The sequence below is a fragment of the Chanodichthys erythropterus genome, chromosome 18, assembly GCF_024489055.1.
Source record: "Chanodichthys erythropterus isolate Z2021 chromosome 18, ASM2448905v1, whole genome shotgun sequence".
NCBI lineage: Eukaryota > Metazoa > Chordata > Actinopteri > Cypriniformes > Xenocyprididae > Chanodichthys > Chanodichthys erythropterus.
In genome coordinates this window covers 11556791-11575719 of record NC_090238.1, presented here as the reverse complement: position 1 = coordinate 11575719, position 18929 = coordinate 11556791, and the positions used below count along the sequence as shown (strand labels likewise).

General features: G+C 37.9%; 1 protein-coding gene across 1 annotated transcript; it reads right to left on the bottom strand.

Moving 5' to 3' along the window:
• Positions 1-238: 238 nt before the first annotated feature.
• On the bottom strand, positions 239-5296 carry si:dkey-87k14.1 (leucine-rich repeat transmembrane protein FLRT2). The gene is made up of 2 exons (XM_067368057.1): positions 5254-5296; positions 239-2657 (listed from the first exon to the last, which is right to left on the bottom strand). The coding sequence occupies exon 2, from the start codon at positions 2225-2227 to the stop codon at positions 239-241; it is 1989 nt and encodes a 662-aa protein (XP_067224158.1). The 5' UTR covers positions 2228-2657; positions 5254-5296.
• Positions 5297-18929: the final 13633 nt, after the last annotated feature.

The following is an 18929-nucleotide window of genomic DNA, read 5'->3' as shown; positions in this document are numbered from 1 at the left end:
TTTGTGCTTAAAGATTGCCGATTGCTAAGATCCACTTACTATATTTTTATGAGCTTGGATTGTAGAAACAGAACATAGAAAGTAAATATTCTTAAATCAATTTTAGTTTTACTAAGCGATAAAAAAAGAAGGCGATATTGTTCAGAATATAAATTACATATTTTACATCCTGTCTTCGGAAATACAGTGCGTTTAAGAGTCAGATCTAAATACAAATGATGTTATCTGTTTAAAATCATCATTTATGGCATGTATCAGATTCTGGAACACTGTTTTTGCAGTATGCTGTGCTATTGTTTCTCCTTTGAGAGTCTCTGTATCCAACACCCCCATTAGGGGTGTAAATCGGTTGAATGCGAAAGTCCCCCTTGAGCAGCTGTTCATTATTCAAAGAAACTATCTGAAAGCTAGTCTCAGTCATTTCCAGAATAGAGTTATCCTTTTTAGTCCCTGCTTCGCAGTAGTCGTCTTTTCTTCTGCCCCGACTGTATTTCCATTTTGACGAATCTGACCTTTCCTTCTTGTGCATGTGCCAGCAGAATATGCTCAACAGGACCACCAGGACCATAAGCACCGCCCCGCCAATCAATCCAGCCAGTAGGAAAGGCGAGCTGGGGTCCTGCTGGGTCGCCTGCTCGGGCCCAGTGGTGTTATCGCCGGAGTGAAAGGAAGCGGACTTCGTCATCACCTCCGAGCAAATCGCATCGTCTCCTGGGTGGTAATTGTTGAGCGTGTCCAGCGGATCTACGCAAATACGATAGGTGGACTTGGGCTCTAGGTTTGCCAGTGCGATTCCCTCACGTTCACCCCCCACAAGTGACTCTTGCATGGGGCTTGTTATTAAACTGTGACCCATCTTGACCCAGGTCACCTTATAGGCCGTGACGGCAAATGTCGATACCCAGCTTACCTGAATACACGAACCGTTTAGCACCGCAAAAGAAACACGTAGAGACTCCTGCCTCGGGCTGACCGGGTCATTCGTCCTCTGTTCCCTGTCTTCGCCTGCAGTCGGTGGGAGAAGTGTGAGAGGCGAAGGGGTGGGTGTAGGCTGGGAGCGTGCGGGTGTGAAGGCCGTTTGAGTGGCTGACTCAGCGGTGGAGGAAGAGAGCAGTGTGGGCTGTGGGACTGTGGTGGTGCTGTTAGGACACTGGATGAGCTCCAGGGTTAGCTCTCTTATTACCATGCCACGTACCCTCTCTGGTTTCTGGCACATGAAGCCACGGACATTGAGGGTAGCTGGCAGGGACTTTAACCACAGTATGACCCATTTAATGTTGCAGTCACAGAGCCAAAGGTTGTTTCGAACAGTGAGCTGTCTCAGACCGCGGAGGCCGTCAAAGACCCCCTGTGTGAGAGACTGCAGCTGGTTGTTTGAAATATCCAGTCTCTCCAAGCGATGAAGGCCATGAAAGGCTGTCAATGGAATCTCATTCATCTGATTATCCTGCAAGTTGAGCTTGACTAGAAATTCGGCAGGCAGATTAGGAGGAGGAACCGTGAGGGAGTTGCGCGCCATCGACAGAGTTTTGAGATTTACGAGGGTCTGGAGTGCACCGGGAGCGATACCCTCATCCGTGAGCAAGTTCCCATCCAGGAGGAGGCGTTCAAGGCCCGTCACATTCTCAAATGCGTCCTCGGCTATAAGTGCAATGCGGTTTTCGTCCAACCGCAGCTCTCTCAGCTCCTCGGGGAGCCCGACGGGGACGCTGCTCAGGTGGTTCTTGGTAAGGAAAAGGGTCTTGAGACTGATGGCCTCCCTGAAGGCCCCCTCCTCCACACCCACGGTGGAGATGGAGTTGTCATCCAGATAGAGCTCCTCCAGGCGTAGCAGCTGTGCGAGGGCGGCCCGGGACACAGTCTGAATGTTATTCTCCTGCAGGTGGAGCACCCGCACATTTTTGGGAAGATTGACAGGGAATTCGTCAAGCTGGTTGCCATAGAGATACACCGTCTCCACGGAGGCAACGTTGTGCATTTCCAGGGGAAATCCAGCATTGTTGATTTGATTGTTGTGGAGGTAGAGGGTCTTATAACCCTCTCCTAGCCCCAGAGGCACTGACATTAGACTCCTCTCGTTGCAGTAAACAAAGGTCCTATCACACCGGCACTCCTCTGGACAGGTCGTGGCCCAGGAGAAATGCATGTGAAGACCCAGAAGTATCGGTATCCACGGGCTGATCAAAGTTGGCAGGTCTTTATTCCACATTCGGATCTGTACCTCCATTTTGTAATACTCTGCAAACTTTTTGACAACAACAGTGCAGGTAATTAAAAAGGGTGAAAAATAATAAAAAATAAAATCCACCACACTGGAGTTCTTAGCGGATCTTGAAGCTTGCCTCTGTGGAGAGTATGCGATGTTGAAGTCGCTGGGTAATCCTCCTGTAATTGCCTGTCCTAAGCTCCCCAACACAAGAGCAATAGTCTCATTAACTCGTGCGACTCCCTCTCATCCCTCAGTCCATGCTCGGGCTGGAAATGATAGCAGAGCTCATCACATTGTCACTCTGAGTTTAGGGAGGGACGATTTCAAAGTGTGCGGGCCAGAGCAGCAAGTATGGAGGGCTCATCGGAGATGACCTCCTCTCTCGTCGCAGCTGGACGATTCCCGTAAGGCACGACCTTCTTCACAAGGAGCATTTTGAGACGCTTACCTATTTTAACAGAAAATAAAAATACATGAGATGCTATTTTAATGTCAAAACTCTTAATATCTGCATGTGTTTTACTTTCTGAAACAATTTTTTACAAGACAATGTGTGTGTGTGTCACAAAAATATGAGGTTTTAATAGCAGTCAAGTGAAATAACAGATTATTTCAGTTGCTTTTTAGCATTAACTGAAACATAAGCGATAATCCACTTAAATTTGTGGGATACAGTGATTTTTATTTTACCATACCTAACCTCCTTACTTGTGGCAAAATCACTGTTACACACTGATTCAAGTGGGATTATTGCAACAGCACTCTGACTAAAGACATTTTCAATCTCTATTGTTTAATAAAGAGTTAAATGTATTATTATAATAATTCTCAGAGTATTTTTTTTTCCTATTTTATATTTTTCCTTTAAGTACCTTGACTCTAGGCTGTTTACAGTTGCCAAGCAACATGGAAACTTGCTCAATTAATAATAAAATTGGATGTGTAAACATGGCTTATCCAATCAGAATTTAGAGTTTGAACTGTTTACACAGTAAATATTAAGAAAAAGAGATATAAATAGAAAAAAAGAAAAAAAAAAAAGAAAGAAAGAGCAGCTAACAGCTAAGATAAAGCAGAACAGTGCTCCACACTCGCTGTCCGTGAGGAGTGAGTAGTGACTGGCGACATCAGCATCTCTGCGCTCTCAGACTTGTAAAGGGCACTGAGGTGTTTAATCTGTCAAATGCCACGATGATGGACAGGTCTGTTCTCCGATGCTCTGGCACAGAGTTCTCTTCTCAGTAATAATGATTCTGAACCTGGGGACAGTGAGAACTGCTCTATTAAATTGATGTGAAGTGCATGAGTTTGAACAGGAAAGAAAAACAGCCCTGCTTATGATACAGAACATATGAAATAGTCAATAAGACGCTAGCACCTATCTGAATCTTCTCATGAGATGCATATGCTTCATGCACAGACTTTAAGCAGATCAATTATGGGTTGGATTATTGGACATTTTACATGGTAGAGAATAAAGGTTACAAGTTATGTAATCATCAATGAGATGTAATGAATGGCAGCCTGATGGCATGAATAGTGCTAAATTATGATATTGGATGTGCAAATTTCAGAAATTCATTTTGTTGCAGCCATGAAAAAACAAAAAACAAAAAAAAAACTACCCTTAACTTTGTGTGATTTATGAACTGTTTTCCTCATGGACACCAAAAAATGTCCCCACAAGGACAAGGATTTTGGACATCGCCATCTTTGTGGGGACATTGTATCCCCATAATGTAGGGTTTACCGGGTCCACACACAAACACATGTACATTGCAAAGCTGTACCTACAATTTCCACTGGCCTTGCTGTACAGTATGTACATAAAACTTCTATTCTATTCTATTCTATTCTATTCTATTCTATTCTATTCTATTCTATTCTATTCTATTCTATTCTATTCTATTCTAACCTTTTGGACCTTCCTTTGTGAGAAAATAGTGAATCCTATCATAGTATATTGTTGCAAAATCTTAGCAGAGAAAAAAGAAAAAAAAGCTTGCAGGCTTTTTTTCTCCATTTATTATTATATACAGTATTTGGATTTAACCAACCAAGGTCTAATTTAATATTGAAGGCCATTCGTTCACTCCAGCCATTACTGACTAGTTGGCTATATTGATTTAGGAGTTAAACTATCATTATGCTTACCATGGTGCTCAGGTATTGTTTATTGAATTACTCTAAGAAAAAAGTCTCAAGTGCAAAGAGCATACAACCGATTTAAGCAGCAATATACTTATGCATCCATGGAAAATCACACATGGAAGTGCTTGACGTCTCACTGCTATAAACACGCTTCTGAAATGTTCTGATTTACCTCTTTCTCTTCCTGTTTGTGGGAAAATATGTGTTTGACAGAACATTTGCCACTCAATAAAAAGAAAAATATATTGTACTATATATAATTATTATTGTATTGTATATTAATAACCTCGAAATTTGTTAAAATGAAGGTATAGGCTATGTTAAGAAGTATATTAGATTGATGAGACAACATACGCAATTTTATTTTAAAATTAAATTTAATTGTTTTGCATTTTATTGTTTTTTGTGGTGGTGGTGGGGGTGGGGGGTGGCTAGTTTGAATATGAATATGTGTACTGTGTTTGTGCATATTTAGTAGTCATTAGGCCAATTTGTTTAACTTTAATTCATTGCTTTATTGCTCAACCTTTTTTTGTTATGCTGAGTATATTTTAAGGTACATAGCAGATTATAGTAGTCACGTAGGATAATTATATTAAAAAGTAAATGACATATACAGTCGTGAACTGTAAAATAAAAAAGCACCAAATACCATCCCCTAATGCCTAAAATATTCAATGAATTTCTGGAAACCACAGTTTCCATTTTTTGTGTTGTTATTTTTTAAACCAACTTTTAAGAGAAAAATTACAGTACATAAGAAATGGCAGATATAACATCTGTTATACAAGAAGTTTTACGCAAGAGCGCAATTAATTTAATTTATAAATTGATTTAGAAACACAAACAACTCCAATGTTTCTTTACTGTCTATACGTGTTTTTAGTCCTCACCTTTTCTGAAGAGGCTTCGACCCATCCGGACAGCATTTTAAAGTCTTCTAGTCTCTTCTCCAGTATGAGTTATCAGAATAAACATCTCCCAGTTAGACTAAAAAATAATTCCAGACACCTAAAAGAGTCAGCCCGACGATCCTTTAGTCCGGATGGTCTAAAAGGCGTCATTTTGTCGAGCGGTTGTTCCTGGGGAGGATTTGAAGTGTCTGCGCAACATGATGCGTCCGAAAGCCGCTGCTTCAATCCCGCTGATGCGCTCCCGAGTGCCGCGCTTCTTTCACCAAATGCCCGGGGCGCGCTGGACTCCTCGCTCTCACTCTCTCTCTCTCACACACACACACACACTTCTCTCACTGGTGTCTCACAACCAAAGATGTTACACTTCTTGACTGAGGTCTGATTCCTCTACCGTAATTGGTTACATCTGATTGTTTATTCCAAATGCACTGAGAGCCGTTTCCCTTTGGAACCTATGGGAGGAATTGCAGTAATGAATTCATTTGATAGCGCTCGCCTCTCTCTCTCTCTCTCTCTCTCTCTCTCTCTCTCTCTCTCTCTCTCTCTTTCTCTCTCTCCCTTTTTTATTTTCTGTTTTGCTTCCAGTGCATGTGTGTTTTGCTCTGTAGTGCAATTATGAATTTATTTAATTTTGCGTACTGAATTTGTTATATTTAATAACTTTTGGACATCGAAAATTTGATAATCGACAAATTATCAAATCTACTCTGTCATAGGTTTCTCTTTACACAGTTTTTTTTTTTTTTTTTTGAACATTGCAACCAATCACAGACCTTTTTGTTGAGCAATGCAAATGCAAAAACCAATCCGAGGCGTTTAAATTTATAAGATTATTTATCAGTTGCATTATCAGTAACATCCACTTTTAAAATTGTATCATTCAGTTATAGTTTATTAAATAAGTTATAAAATAATTATTACTTTGTCATAATCGTGCAGCCCTGTTTTCTGGTTATAGTCATCTACTGTATATCACATACTGAATTGTTTAATGGGATCTACAACTGTTAGACGATTTTTGCAAAGATGAGTGAGTTTTTAAAAGTCAGGGTATTTTCTATCCCTCATTGATTGTTTGGAGCTGGGTATCTCCAACACTCTAACAGATTTGTAACTTTTTTACACATTGGTTGCTAATTCATATGAATTCATATGTTTCCATTTGCACATTTTTGTCAAGAGATGCTCACTGTAGAGCCAAATAACATCCATCTCCCACTCTCTGGATGTAGTGAGTGGCGCTTGACCTAGTCCAACTCCATCTCTGTGGACCTTATTGGTGGAGCTTATCCTAATTAGGTTTAGGGAAGGGGCAGGATTATAATTAGGGTATGGCTGGACCTTTAAGCTCCATCCATTACATCTAATGAGGGGGAGCTGAACATCAAGCTCCACCCATTGGCTCTGCAGTGAGCAGACTCTCCTTTTTGTTCAATCTTCTTACTTGGATTAGGGGTTGAGCTTCATGCTTACTTTTTTTCTTCTTCTTACATTTCTGTACAAATCAGAAATTTTCACAGGAGATCGGATTGTTTTCAGTCACCAGTGAGTAGGGTGTGGGAAGTGGAAAACCTGGAGAGGTTCTGGAGCTGAGGGAATACAAGACGCATTGAGCTGGAAGAGGAATGGTGCTTCTCAGTCGGAAGGCTGCAAACCTCGGCTGCCATGTCATCAAGCCCTGTCGAAGACTCAATTTGAAGAACCCTTCGAAGGCAGCCTTCATTCCGCATTGTTCATTTGACATATTTTGAAGGATGCGTATTCTTCATGTCCTCCAATCACCTACAAACCTTTGCACACATTTCAAATTCACAAAAAAAAAGCATTTGCAGAAATCAAGTCAGGATTGTAGAATCGAAAATAAAGGCATTGTGTTGTCTTTTGTTTTCTTGTGTAAATTAATCACAATGCTAAACTGCCCATGATATAAACCACTGGGAGACCACATACTGTTGTTATTCACTGCATTGCATTAATAGAAAAAATAAATAAATAACTAAAAAAAAATTGGCAACACTTTAGTTTAGGGTCCAATTCTCACTTTTAACTAGTTGCTTATTAGCATGCATATTAGGATATTGGCTGTTTATTAGTACTTATGAAGCACACATTAATGCCTTATTCTGCATGACCATATTCTACAACCCAAACTTAACATCTATCTTACTAACTAATAATAAAGAGTAATTGTCAGTTTATTGAGGCAAAAGTCATAGTTAATAGTTAATTAACACATTTTAGCCCACCGGCAACTATAGTTGCTGCAGTGTATGGTTGTTATTTTCCTTTTGTACGTTTTTATATATATATATATATATATATATATATATATATATATATATATATATATATATATATATATATATATATATATATATATATATATATATATATATATCTACGTAATCATGAGGGTCTCTAGAATCATCCAAACAAAACAAATCTTACAAGAGATCTATAGTTTTTTTTATACTTAGTCAAAAGTCCAAGAGGCAACTATAGTTGCCAGTGGGCAAATGACTTGTAAGTACATGTATCATGGGGAAATGGGGTATACTGTGTTTAATGGGTTAATAAATCAAGGTTATTGGTCTTTAGGGCTTTTTGCTTTCATAATATTTTATATTGTTATATATTATATATTGTTATTTGTTAATTAATTTATTTTTTAATTAATTTATTTTTTGTTTGTTTGTTATATGTGACCCTGGACTACAAAACCATTCATAAGGGTCAATTCTTTGAAATTAAGATTTATACATCATCTGAAAGGTGAATATATATAAGCTTTCCATTGATGTATGGTTTGTTAGGATAGGACATTTGGCTGAGACTCAACTATTTGAAAATCTGTAATCTGAAGGTGCAAAAAAATTGAATTATTGAGATAATTGCCTTAAAGTGGTCCAAATGAAGTCCTTAGCAATGTATATCCACTCACAAAAATATTTTTTTAAATATTTACAGTAGAAAATTTACAAAATATCTTAATTGAACATGATCTTTACTTTATATCTTAATGATTTTTTCCATAAAAGAAAAAATCAAAAACAATAATTTGACCCATACAATGTATTGTTGGCTATAGCTACCAAACCCGTGCGACTTCTGACTGGGTTTGTGGTCCAGGGTCACATATAGATGTATTTTTTTCAAATGAATGATGTAATTTAACTTTTTTGATTCAAAATGCTCTGTTAGAGCAACTTAATGGCCGGACTTTGTTCAGCACTATGTTCCACCACTTTAAGTTTTCATATCCAAGAAATTATAAGCTAGATGCAACTTTTTTGTGTTCACATTGAATGTTCTTCGACTTGGCTTGATCTGTTGAAAGCAGTTATTTGGAGTTAGATGCATAAATGTTCTCCTCCTATTTTACATTGAGGGGTGCATACAACATATTTGCCCACCGGCAACTATAGTTGCCGCACATTCAAACACGTTTTTTAAGAAAAAGAACAAAAACCTGGGAAAAATAAATGCATGTTCACATAGGACACTAACAGGACTATATGCATGAAACCATTCAGAAAAATTTGGGCACAAATGGGTTAATAGTAAGAATTGGACCCTTAATTGAAGTGTGAGCATAAAATCACATAATATAAAGATTTTTAAAGGGGTGGTTGATTATGATTTCACTTTTTTAACTTTAGTTAGTGTGTAATGTTGCTGTTATAACAACATCTGCAAAGTTAGGACGCTCAAAGTTCAATGCAAAGGGAGATATTTTCTTTTAAAGAATTCTCTGTTTGAGGACTACAACAAATGGCTAGTAAGGACTACAACGAGCTTCTTCCCGGGTTAGTGACATCACTAATCCTAAAATTTACATAAACCCTGCCCCCAAGAACACGCAACAAAGGGGTGAGGCCATGTTATTGCAATACAGTATGCAACAGCATTTTATAAAAGCAAGATGACAACATGACAAGTTATAATCATAATTAAACTAAACTACCTGTTCTGTCTTCATGCAGCATATATTCTTTGGCTCTGTAGGCATCTTACAACAGTTCCCATGCGAGTGATTTATAAATTATCATGACAGAATATATCAATCAATGACTTTAGGATATCCCACGTCAGCTACATATTAAGCAACTAAACATTCAGAAATGTCCTGTTGCATTCCACATGTTGTCCCTTCTTCATTGTCCGACTCCAGTTTGAACATAAAAGGCTGAACAGTTTCTGACATTTTCAGTGAGTCTGCGTGAGGTAATCGGCACTGCTAACAGTACTATGTGCTAACATGAGCTCTTGAAAATCCGCCCTCTTCTTGGGAGCAGCAGTTCATTTGCATTTAAAGGGACACACACAAAAATTAGTGTTTTTGCTCACCCTTAAAAAGTGACAAATTTAACATGATATAAAAAATTATATGTTGGGTATTTTGAGCTAAAATTTCACATACACACGCTACAATCTTGTAAAAGTAGCATTATATGACCCCTTTAATATAAAATATTCATCCAAAACAAATTTTTAATAGCATTTTTGTTTCAAGATTGCATGACCGGAAATCTTTACATTGCCATTCTGACTTTCTAGACTCATTCTAGCATTCTACTCATTTTTTTTTTTTTTTAAACACTAATTAGTTTGTAACTCAGTTAATAGCCTTTTGTATATATATATATATATATATATATATATAAAAAGATGATGCTATATTACAGTGAGATGGAAGTAAGAAGCTTAATCAAGTACTCTACAAGTGTATAAGAGTTGGAGAAAGCAAAGGCCACATGCTGAGATGAAACACTCACATAATAAGGGTTCGGCTTGTCGGCTATCATGATTTATTCAAACGGTGCAATAAGATGAAAAAAAATGAATTTGAAGATATTTTACATGGGTGTTGATTTTTTTCTGACTGCAATCCTTTTGCAAAGAAAAGTTTTCTGCGCATGGGTCAGAGAGGCGAGAGTGATCTCGATCTAGTGAGTGATGAAAGATCAGTAACTCATTTTTTCCTGTGGCTCAAACACGAACCGCCTCAGAGCAAAGGCGATAGGATACGCACGCCCCTTTAATGAACCATCAAACCAATACCGATTTGTTCTTACTGACACAAAACACACGGTCATGAATCTGCTCTCTTGAAGATCGGTCCTTTAATCTTTTGATGTGTTTTGCCTCACATGAAACATCAGTCAAATTCAGTACTAGAATTATTGGGTTTCTGCTATTTAGTTACAGTTATGTTCACCCAATCAATGGCTGAGGATATGAGGAAACCTGTAAATGATGAGAGGATAGCATAATTGATAGCTTATGGATAAGAATCGCAACAGCCTGGTTACAGCAAGCCTGATCAATTTCTTATCAATTTAAATTCATTAGTCACAGATGACAACAGAGACTATGGGACTTCCTACCAATCATGACTATCATAGGCAGCAGCCTTTTGAACACAAATTGGATATCAAATAATGCACAAAACCCTCGCACACCACATTATTTATATTATGTTGCTTATTGCACCACATTATTTGTATGTCTTTCTTTTTCTTTCTGTTGTCTTTGGTTTCTTTGTTGATTTTTTGGACAGGAACTGCTAAAATGCTAAATTTCAGTTCATTAAATTCATTGGACATATTAAATTATGTGTCACGAATATGCATCCACAAATTAATGCATTATGCTATTGGCTTGGTGTGGATAGTGCTTATATCAGACAAGATTATGCTGATGAAAGCTTGAAACAGATGTCTGCCCCACTGGAGAGAGGAAAACAAATAAATAAATATAAAAATAACATATTCACTACATTTTGCATTTTGAGTTTTGGCGATGACGTCTCATTATTTTGTGCTTTTACCAAGAAACCTCCTACAGACAGGTAACATTATAAGATGCGGGCTAGGGCTTAGATAGGGAAGAATGTGCTAACTTTATTTGACCTAACTTTTGGTTAGGAACACAAAGGACACTGTAATTGGATCATAAGTTAGCAATGAATAGTATTTGATAGTGAATGCTATAAAATGTGGTTTTTAAGCTATGCAAAAATTTGAAACTATAAAGTTTACTCATTGAGGTAGCTGCAGTACAGTTCGCCACTGGAGGTCAATGACAGACTCGAAGTCAAATACAAAGCCTCTTTCTTTGTGGGTGTCTTTCTGTTAAGAAACAAAAAGAACACCCAGAACACATTAAGTTACTCGAGTTAGGGAAAAAAACAAACATGTTTGTCAGAGGCATGGAGCTGGGAAGCAGTGTGGACAAACGCGCGTTCAATCACCGGCCGAATTATTTAATCAGCACTTCTCCCAGCTTGAAGCAAATTAGCAGGACAACAGAAAAAGCAAACTCTGCGGTGTGCTGTTGAAGATAGCTGTCCTTCTTTATGCATCTCTGGCTGCAGTAGCTCTGAATGGCAAACAGATCGTGCTAGTCAATGGAAGACTTGTCATAGGCAGCAGTGGGAGGTCAGGGGCCACACTGTGTTTAGCTAATTTCCCCAGTTTAGCCTCAGTAACCTCTTTGCTCACTTTTAAAATAAATACAGTGGGTCCAAAATCCAAGAGCACTTATGATAGCATTTTTTTTTCTTTCAATTTTTTAAAAATGTTTTAATCTTTTCTGTAATACTTTATTTTAGGGTCTTTTAACTAGTTGCTTATTAGCATGCATATTACTCGAATATTAGCTATTTATTAGTACTTATAAAGCACATATTAATGCCTTATTCTGCATGACTTATTCTACATTCTTAATCCTACCCAATACCCAAACTTAACAACTACCTTACTAACTGTTAATAAGCAGTAAATTAGGAGTTTATTGAGGGAAAAGTCGTAGTTAATAGTTTATATGTGTTCCATATACTAAAGTGTTACCTAGGCTAATTTTCATATTGTGCTGCAACTCATTAAAAAGCTAATGTGACAAAAAAAAAAAAAAAAAAACACTCATTTAGACCCTGGTCAGATGAGTCCTGTTTTCTTTTATCACATGGATGGCCATTTACATGTGCCATTTACCTGGTGAAATGATGGCACCAGGATGTACTGTGGGATGATGACAAGAAGGTGGAGGGAGTGTGATACTCTGGGCAATGTTCTGATGGGAAACCCTGGGTCCGGCCATTTATGTGGACGTAAATTTGACAACCCTGATCCGGGCCCGATCCGGCTCACATCTGGTCCGCATGTACCAGGTGTGGGCCGAATCTGGGCCACACTATGTTGCTGTCTGGGACATGCCACCAGGTATAGCCCTTCATGACAATGGTGTTCCCTGGTGGAAGGGCCTCTTTCAGCAGGATAATGCACCCTGCTACACTGCACACATTGTTCAGGAATGGTTTGAGGATATGATAAAGAGTTCAAGGTGTATATATATATATATATATATATATATATATATATATATGAGCAATATCACACGAGTAGCCGTGCGATATGGCTGTATATCAGCACGCTGTGATTCGTCCGTAGGCACGAGGCTGCAGGCCGAGTGCCGTAGGTAATCACTCATATAAGAACACCAACAGAGTGTCTTTAAAACCCTCTTTTGTGCAGCACTACTTCCTTCCGCCACGGATTCAAATCTCAATTTGACAGTTGGACCAAGCCTCCGTTACTAATTCTAAAACGTCACTTCAGAACTAGTAACGAAGGAACGTTTCAAAACTCAAGTTGTCAGTTAAACCAAGCCTCCGTTGCTAACTCTAAAATGTCACTTCAGGACTAGTAATGAAGGAACGTTGAGTCGCTTCATTGAAACACATTGAATTTAACAATATTTTAGAGAGAGAGAGAGAGAGAGAGAGTGTGAGTATGCTATTACCTGTGTCTGGTATATTTGCATTACATTCATTCTTCAAGTCGATGTCCATAATATTACATCCTTTATACAAGTCCGTTTGAATGTCCGCTGAGGTAAGTGATCTTTGTATTTGTTCTTTTTTTTTTTAGCTTTGGGAATTTTCCATCCATAACACCACAGCGCTAAAACAACTTCCTTTTGCAAAAGTTCCTTTCAATTTAAAAGTCTCTTGTGACTCACTTCTCCTGTAAAGTGTTGCCGCCATCTAATGGCGTATTAATGTCATGTTCACTCAATCCATATTACTTAATGGACATATTTATATAAAATAATATTTATTGAACAACATATAAGCACAATTGTACCATTCAGTCAAACATAAAGCACTAGTTATTTAAAAAAATAGGTAACCATTTACGATGGTATGTGGGTTTTACAAATATTTAACAAATGAAAAGGATTTTAAAGAGCTTGTGACAAAACCTCCTAACTCCATTGGATCCTCAACCTGTCAATCAAGCCTCATTAATCTGCCTCACCTCTGAATGAAGTGCGCACGCAGTTTGGACATCTCTGTGCAATGCAAAGGTAAATAAAGATCTGATGTTTGAAAAAAAAAAAAGTAAAGCGTTTTCTTTACTCAAAAAAACATATATAAAGTTTAATGTTTTACGTATTTGAAGCGGAGAAGAGTCTGATATGTCCCGTCTAGTTGTAGCCAATGTGCTATAAGGATGTAACGTAACGTTTATCAAATTTAATATAGCACAATTCGACTTGCTCTAATAGATATAAAATAATAGATTAATAAGACCAAAGATTGCCCGTTCTATGTACTCAAATTGAATTATGTCTCGTGTTTAACCACTATAAGAGCCAGCGGCAAATCCCCGAGGCACTGGCCGAGATGAAGCTGTTCTCGGCGTTTACAGAAGCACTGAACGGCCGCTGACGCACTCGAGCTCACATCTCCGAAAACGTCAAAACAAATTGTAAAATGGGCTCTGTTATTAAATATGAGTCACATATTTCAGGTCTAAACAACTACATTCTCGCCTAAAAAACTATTAAAACTACAGTTCGTGGTACAAGACTTTGTAAAAATTACGGATTTGATCGGCCGCCATGACGGTCACTTCAAGCGCAGTGATACAAACGGTGAAAAGGCAGTAGGAGTGCTGTTATCACTGAAATATCGCATGGCTATCAGCCAATCAGATTCGAGAACCAGACAGAACTGTTGTATAAAAAAAAAAAAAATATATATATATATATATATATATATATATATATATATATATTGATATTGAAGAGTCCATGCCATGCTGTTTGTATATATATATATATATATATATATATATATATATATATATATATATATATATTATATGTGTGTGTGTGTGTGTGTGTGTGTGTGTGTGTGTGTCTGTCTAATTTTTAAAACATTTTTTAAACATTTAAAACATTTTAAGATTTTCAATATTCCAATATTGGTCCCCGCACTGTACATCTCAGTGTTTGAACTTTATATACAGAATGTAAGAAAAAAAAGTTTAACATTTATATTTTATATGTGTGTATGTATGTATGTATGACTGAATATAGTACTTATATATAATAAAACATTTTTTTTTTTCAATGAGCATATCAGAGAGCAAATAGCTTATTAGAGGAGCAAGGACAGCCACCAGGCTCACTGACACCTAGCATGAGAAAGTGAGAGCTGAGATGTGCGACTCACAGTCCGAGTCGACCATTTGTCATGCTGAAGACTGGCATTATCATTGAGTTCATTCTGGAGGGCTGACCCAGATGGCCAGTGCCAGTACTTGCTACACTCCAGTGAATCTGAGACAGCCCTGGTTGAGAAGGGGGCTCGAGCTGGTGATGAAAGGGGGGCTGCGCACTCTCCATCTCATCAGAATCATGCCTGGGAGCCCGGCTGTTCTTCCAACATTACCACACAGACAGGAAGAGACTGTTAATGACTACATACGCCATTCAGAAGCAAAGGCCACCTTGCAAATATTTTAACACACCCTCTGCCTATTCTTTCCCCTAATGGGGATACAACCGAACAAGACCTGATGAGTGTCCTTGAGGTATTTAATTATTTTTAAAGGGACTGTACGAAGAGACTTTTTTTTTTTTGGTCCAGTTGTGAAGTACCCTAATATTTACCACCCCATAATTGGGATCATCTGTCATCATTATCCGTACTTAGCTCTGATGAGTCAACGTGCAATGAGAGGGGTAGTTTTGCTTAATCATCGGTGTCAAAGAGCCACAGAAACCTGTTACGTTTTGTGTAACTTTTTCATTATTCCATATGGCATCAATGAGGCAGAAAAGACCTCTCATTCTGCAGGTCCATTTGCTGATTTCAGTCCTGCATCCTTCATTGTTCCCCTTCCATGCTGCTGCAGCCATTGAGAAAAAGGAAATCAGTTCCGCCTCTGTCAGACATCCACTCTGCCAAATGTAGCTTAGCTTCAAAATCGACAGTGGCAGTGGTAGAAACTCTCTTTTCTTTGCCAGATGTGAATCTTTTCAGTCGGCCCATCGCTCTTCTTCGCACACCTCTGGCTGCCAGAGTAACTAGGCCAATGAATGATGCTAATGTAAGCTATATTAATGAGGGGGATCGGTTTCTGCTCTAATTATTTACCATTGGGTCAGGCTAGAGGAGATAATTCTTCCTCAGGTGGCACGAGGCCGAATGCCGGCGTCTGCCACCCCGGCTATGATTAATTGAAACATACCCGTGCAAATGAATCACATATGGTCAATATCTTCCCACACAAGTTCAACATTAGACACAGAACTTATACTTGGATGCTTGTTATTAGCATCTCAATTTATGGCCTTCTGCAGTTTTCCTCAAGGTTTGGAGTCGTTAAAGTGAGATTTAATGTGTTGTATTATTCATGTCTTTTGGGTTGGAGTCTCGTCCGAGTTCATCACATGACACTTTAGATTAATTGCTGGATCCGAGGAACCAAAAGCTGCAGCACCTGTCCTGCTGCAGAGATACATCAACATTAAGGAACAGAGAGCGGTGACCATTATTTATCCGGGGTGTTAAACACTACTGAAACTCCCGTAGCCATGCCGAGGAGTTGGAGGAGGGCTGGTGTTCTCATAAATGTGTGAAGCATTAGCTTTGGGCCTTGGGCCATCACGGGCGCTCAGAGGGTTGATTGGAGATTTCGACCCCTTTGGATTGTTTAAACGCTGAAGTGATTTGTCTCCTGTTTAATGTATTCTAATGTTGCCTCATTTGTAGCAACCACTACCTGCTTTGCCATCATTTGGGAGTTTGTAACAAGAAACTGAATCTTTACACATGGAAAGTCATAAAATATAGGAGTCCTAATTTTTTAATGGGCATAATTGCCTTTTGGTGAAAGACTATAATTCACTCAGTCAAATCACTCAGTGTCTGTTTAATAAATGCAAGAAAACCAAATTACGCTTATGTAACTAATTTTTCACCTCAGTGGACAGAAAATAAGAAAACCCATAAAAGAGAATCTTAAATCATCTTAATTGGGTTTAGAAATGTTCAAAGAAAGAATTAAAAGACAAAACTTGGACACAGCAGTTTAAAGGGTTAGTTCACCAAAATATGAAAATTCTGTCATCATTTACTCGCTCTCATGTCGTTCCAATCCATTATGATTTTATTTCTTCTGCAGAACACAAAAGTAGACATTTTGAAGAAGTTTCAGCTAATTTGCATAATCAAAGTCAACAGTGTACAAAACTTTCAAGCTCTAAAAAGGAAATAAAGGTACTTTGAAACAAACCCAAATGACTCAGATGGTATAAGCTCTGAGCTGATGCAATTGCTTTGTATGAACAACAGATCTAAATGTAAATCTTCATTCACTCTCAAATCAAGTGATTGATTAGCACACATATACACAAACAATACAAATTTCAAACATCATGATTCATAGATGCATAACATGCGATAACAAATGAGGTAGTTGGCGTTTGAGGTTCATGTTGCCATATTTGATGTAGCTTAAGTAAGCTTGTTGATGTGATGTGAGAGTGAAATGCGAGTCTTTTCAAAGTGATTGCGTTGCATCAGAAGACTTTGAATATAGTCATGGATTCATTTTACACTATCTTTTATGTATTTAAAAATAGAAGAATCTGGCCGAAGGGGGGGAAAAAAGCGTTGTAGGAAAACTGTGCAGATATTTCATTTCAAGCAGGACAACATGGGTACAGCCATATATATCAGCCATCGATTTTTTCTATTGTATTATATGAGGTGCTATCCAACAAAATGACCAGATATGTTAGTGAATACAGTATTACTTTTCAGTCATTGAATTTGTGTGCTCCTCATGCTTGTTAAATTCTACACGGATTGAGGTGAAATGTCTCAAGGCCAGTGTGCGTTCTTGTGACTGCCGAATACTCCATGGCAGCGTTTGGCTTGCCTGATACCTTCATAACAACCTCTTGTTTTAATGAATGCCCTCTTTCTTGTATACATGCAGAGCAAGAGCTCACAGCTTGTGTTCCCTGACAGCCGGCCTCAAAAGTATACCGTGACCTGAAGCAACTGGCTCCAATGTCCTAATCATAAGACTCTACGCGTGTTGTTATTATTCCAGGCAATGGAATCTAAATGCGTCAGACAAGTGTAGGTATTGTGCTTTGTATGGGAAGGAAATGAGAGAAGTTGACCACACCGGTCATGGAGGACTTTTAGGACAGGATGTAAAAATATACCAATTTTCATTCTCTTTCATCGGTTTCTAATGAGCTCTGCTTTTAAAAAAGCATTTAGAAAGAGGACTGTGAAACCACCCATTATATGTATACTTTTCGTTTCTTTGCTTAAACATTCTAACAACACCCTGTAATGCGCTGCATTTATTTCTCTTAGCCTTAATTCCTGCAGATGTCATGGTTTGGCTTAAGCTAATGGCTATTTACCTTTTTTGTGCTGAATAACCCTCTTTGCAAAATGATGCATCCTGTTTCAGTGAGGAAAGTGCTGGCAAATCTTTTCAGGAGTTTTTCATGTTTAACTGTATTCGAGAGCTTTGTTTTAGCCTTAAAATACTTCCCATTTATTCATGTTATGTTCTAATACTCCATATTTGACAGTAGCCTGGTAATCACAGTGTTTGTAGAATGCCAGTGAATTTCTAATGATTCTACACTAGGGGAGATTTCAGAGCAGATCAAGGCCTGCCAGCGGACATGATCTGTACGCAATGCCATCAGGGTGCGCTGACCAAACTGACACTTCATTCTGTGAATGTTGTTTCGAACAGCAGGGAATCTTTCATTTTTACTGACAGAAATATGTGAGCCCTAATGAAAAAAACTACTAAAATGTATTTGAAATATATTTATTGTGTGCTAAGTATACTACAAATACATTTACATATTTATGAGCTAAATAAAATACCCTGCAATTGTACTTTTGGTATGCTAAACTGATATACAGTTTAGTATACCAAAAGTACATATATAAAGTCTGATAAATTGGAACAACTTATTTTGTACTTAATGTACTTTAATTGTAGTGCTGAGGTCCAACTAAAGATTTACTTAAGTATATTTGCTAAAGTGGAACTATTGCAAGTATAATTTAGGTATACTTTAAATATCTTGCATTTAAAGACTGATATTATACAAAGATCATACAATCCTGATTAATAGTGATATTAAAAAATATATAATATTCAGAAATGTGCATTGTGCAATGAGGGAATACGAAGTTAAATTCTAATTTTATGTCAGTAAGTCTTAAGTGATATGTCAATAAATGGATTTGAAGTATACTTTATTTCATACTATGAAATAAATGTATTTTAAATAGACTTAAATAGACTTATCAA

Excerpts from the sequence above, each read along its gene's own strand:
- si:dkey-87k14.1 (XM_067368057.1), bottom strand. The coding sequence starts at position 2,227 with ATGGAGGTACAGATCCGAATGTGGAATAAAGACCTGCCAACTTTGATC.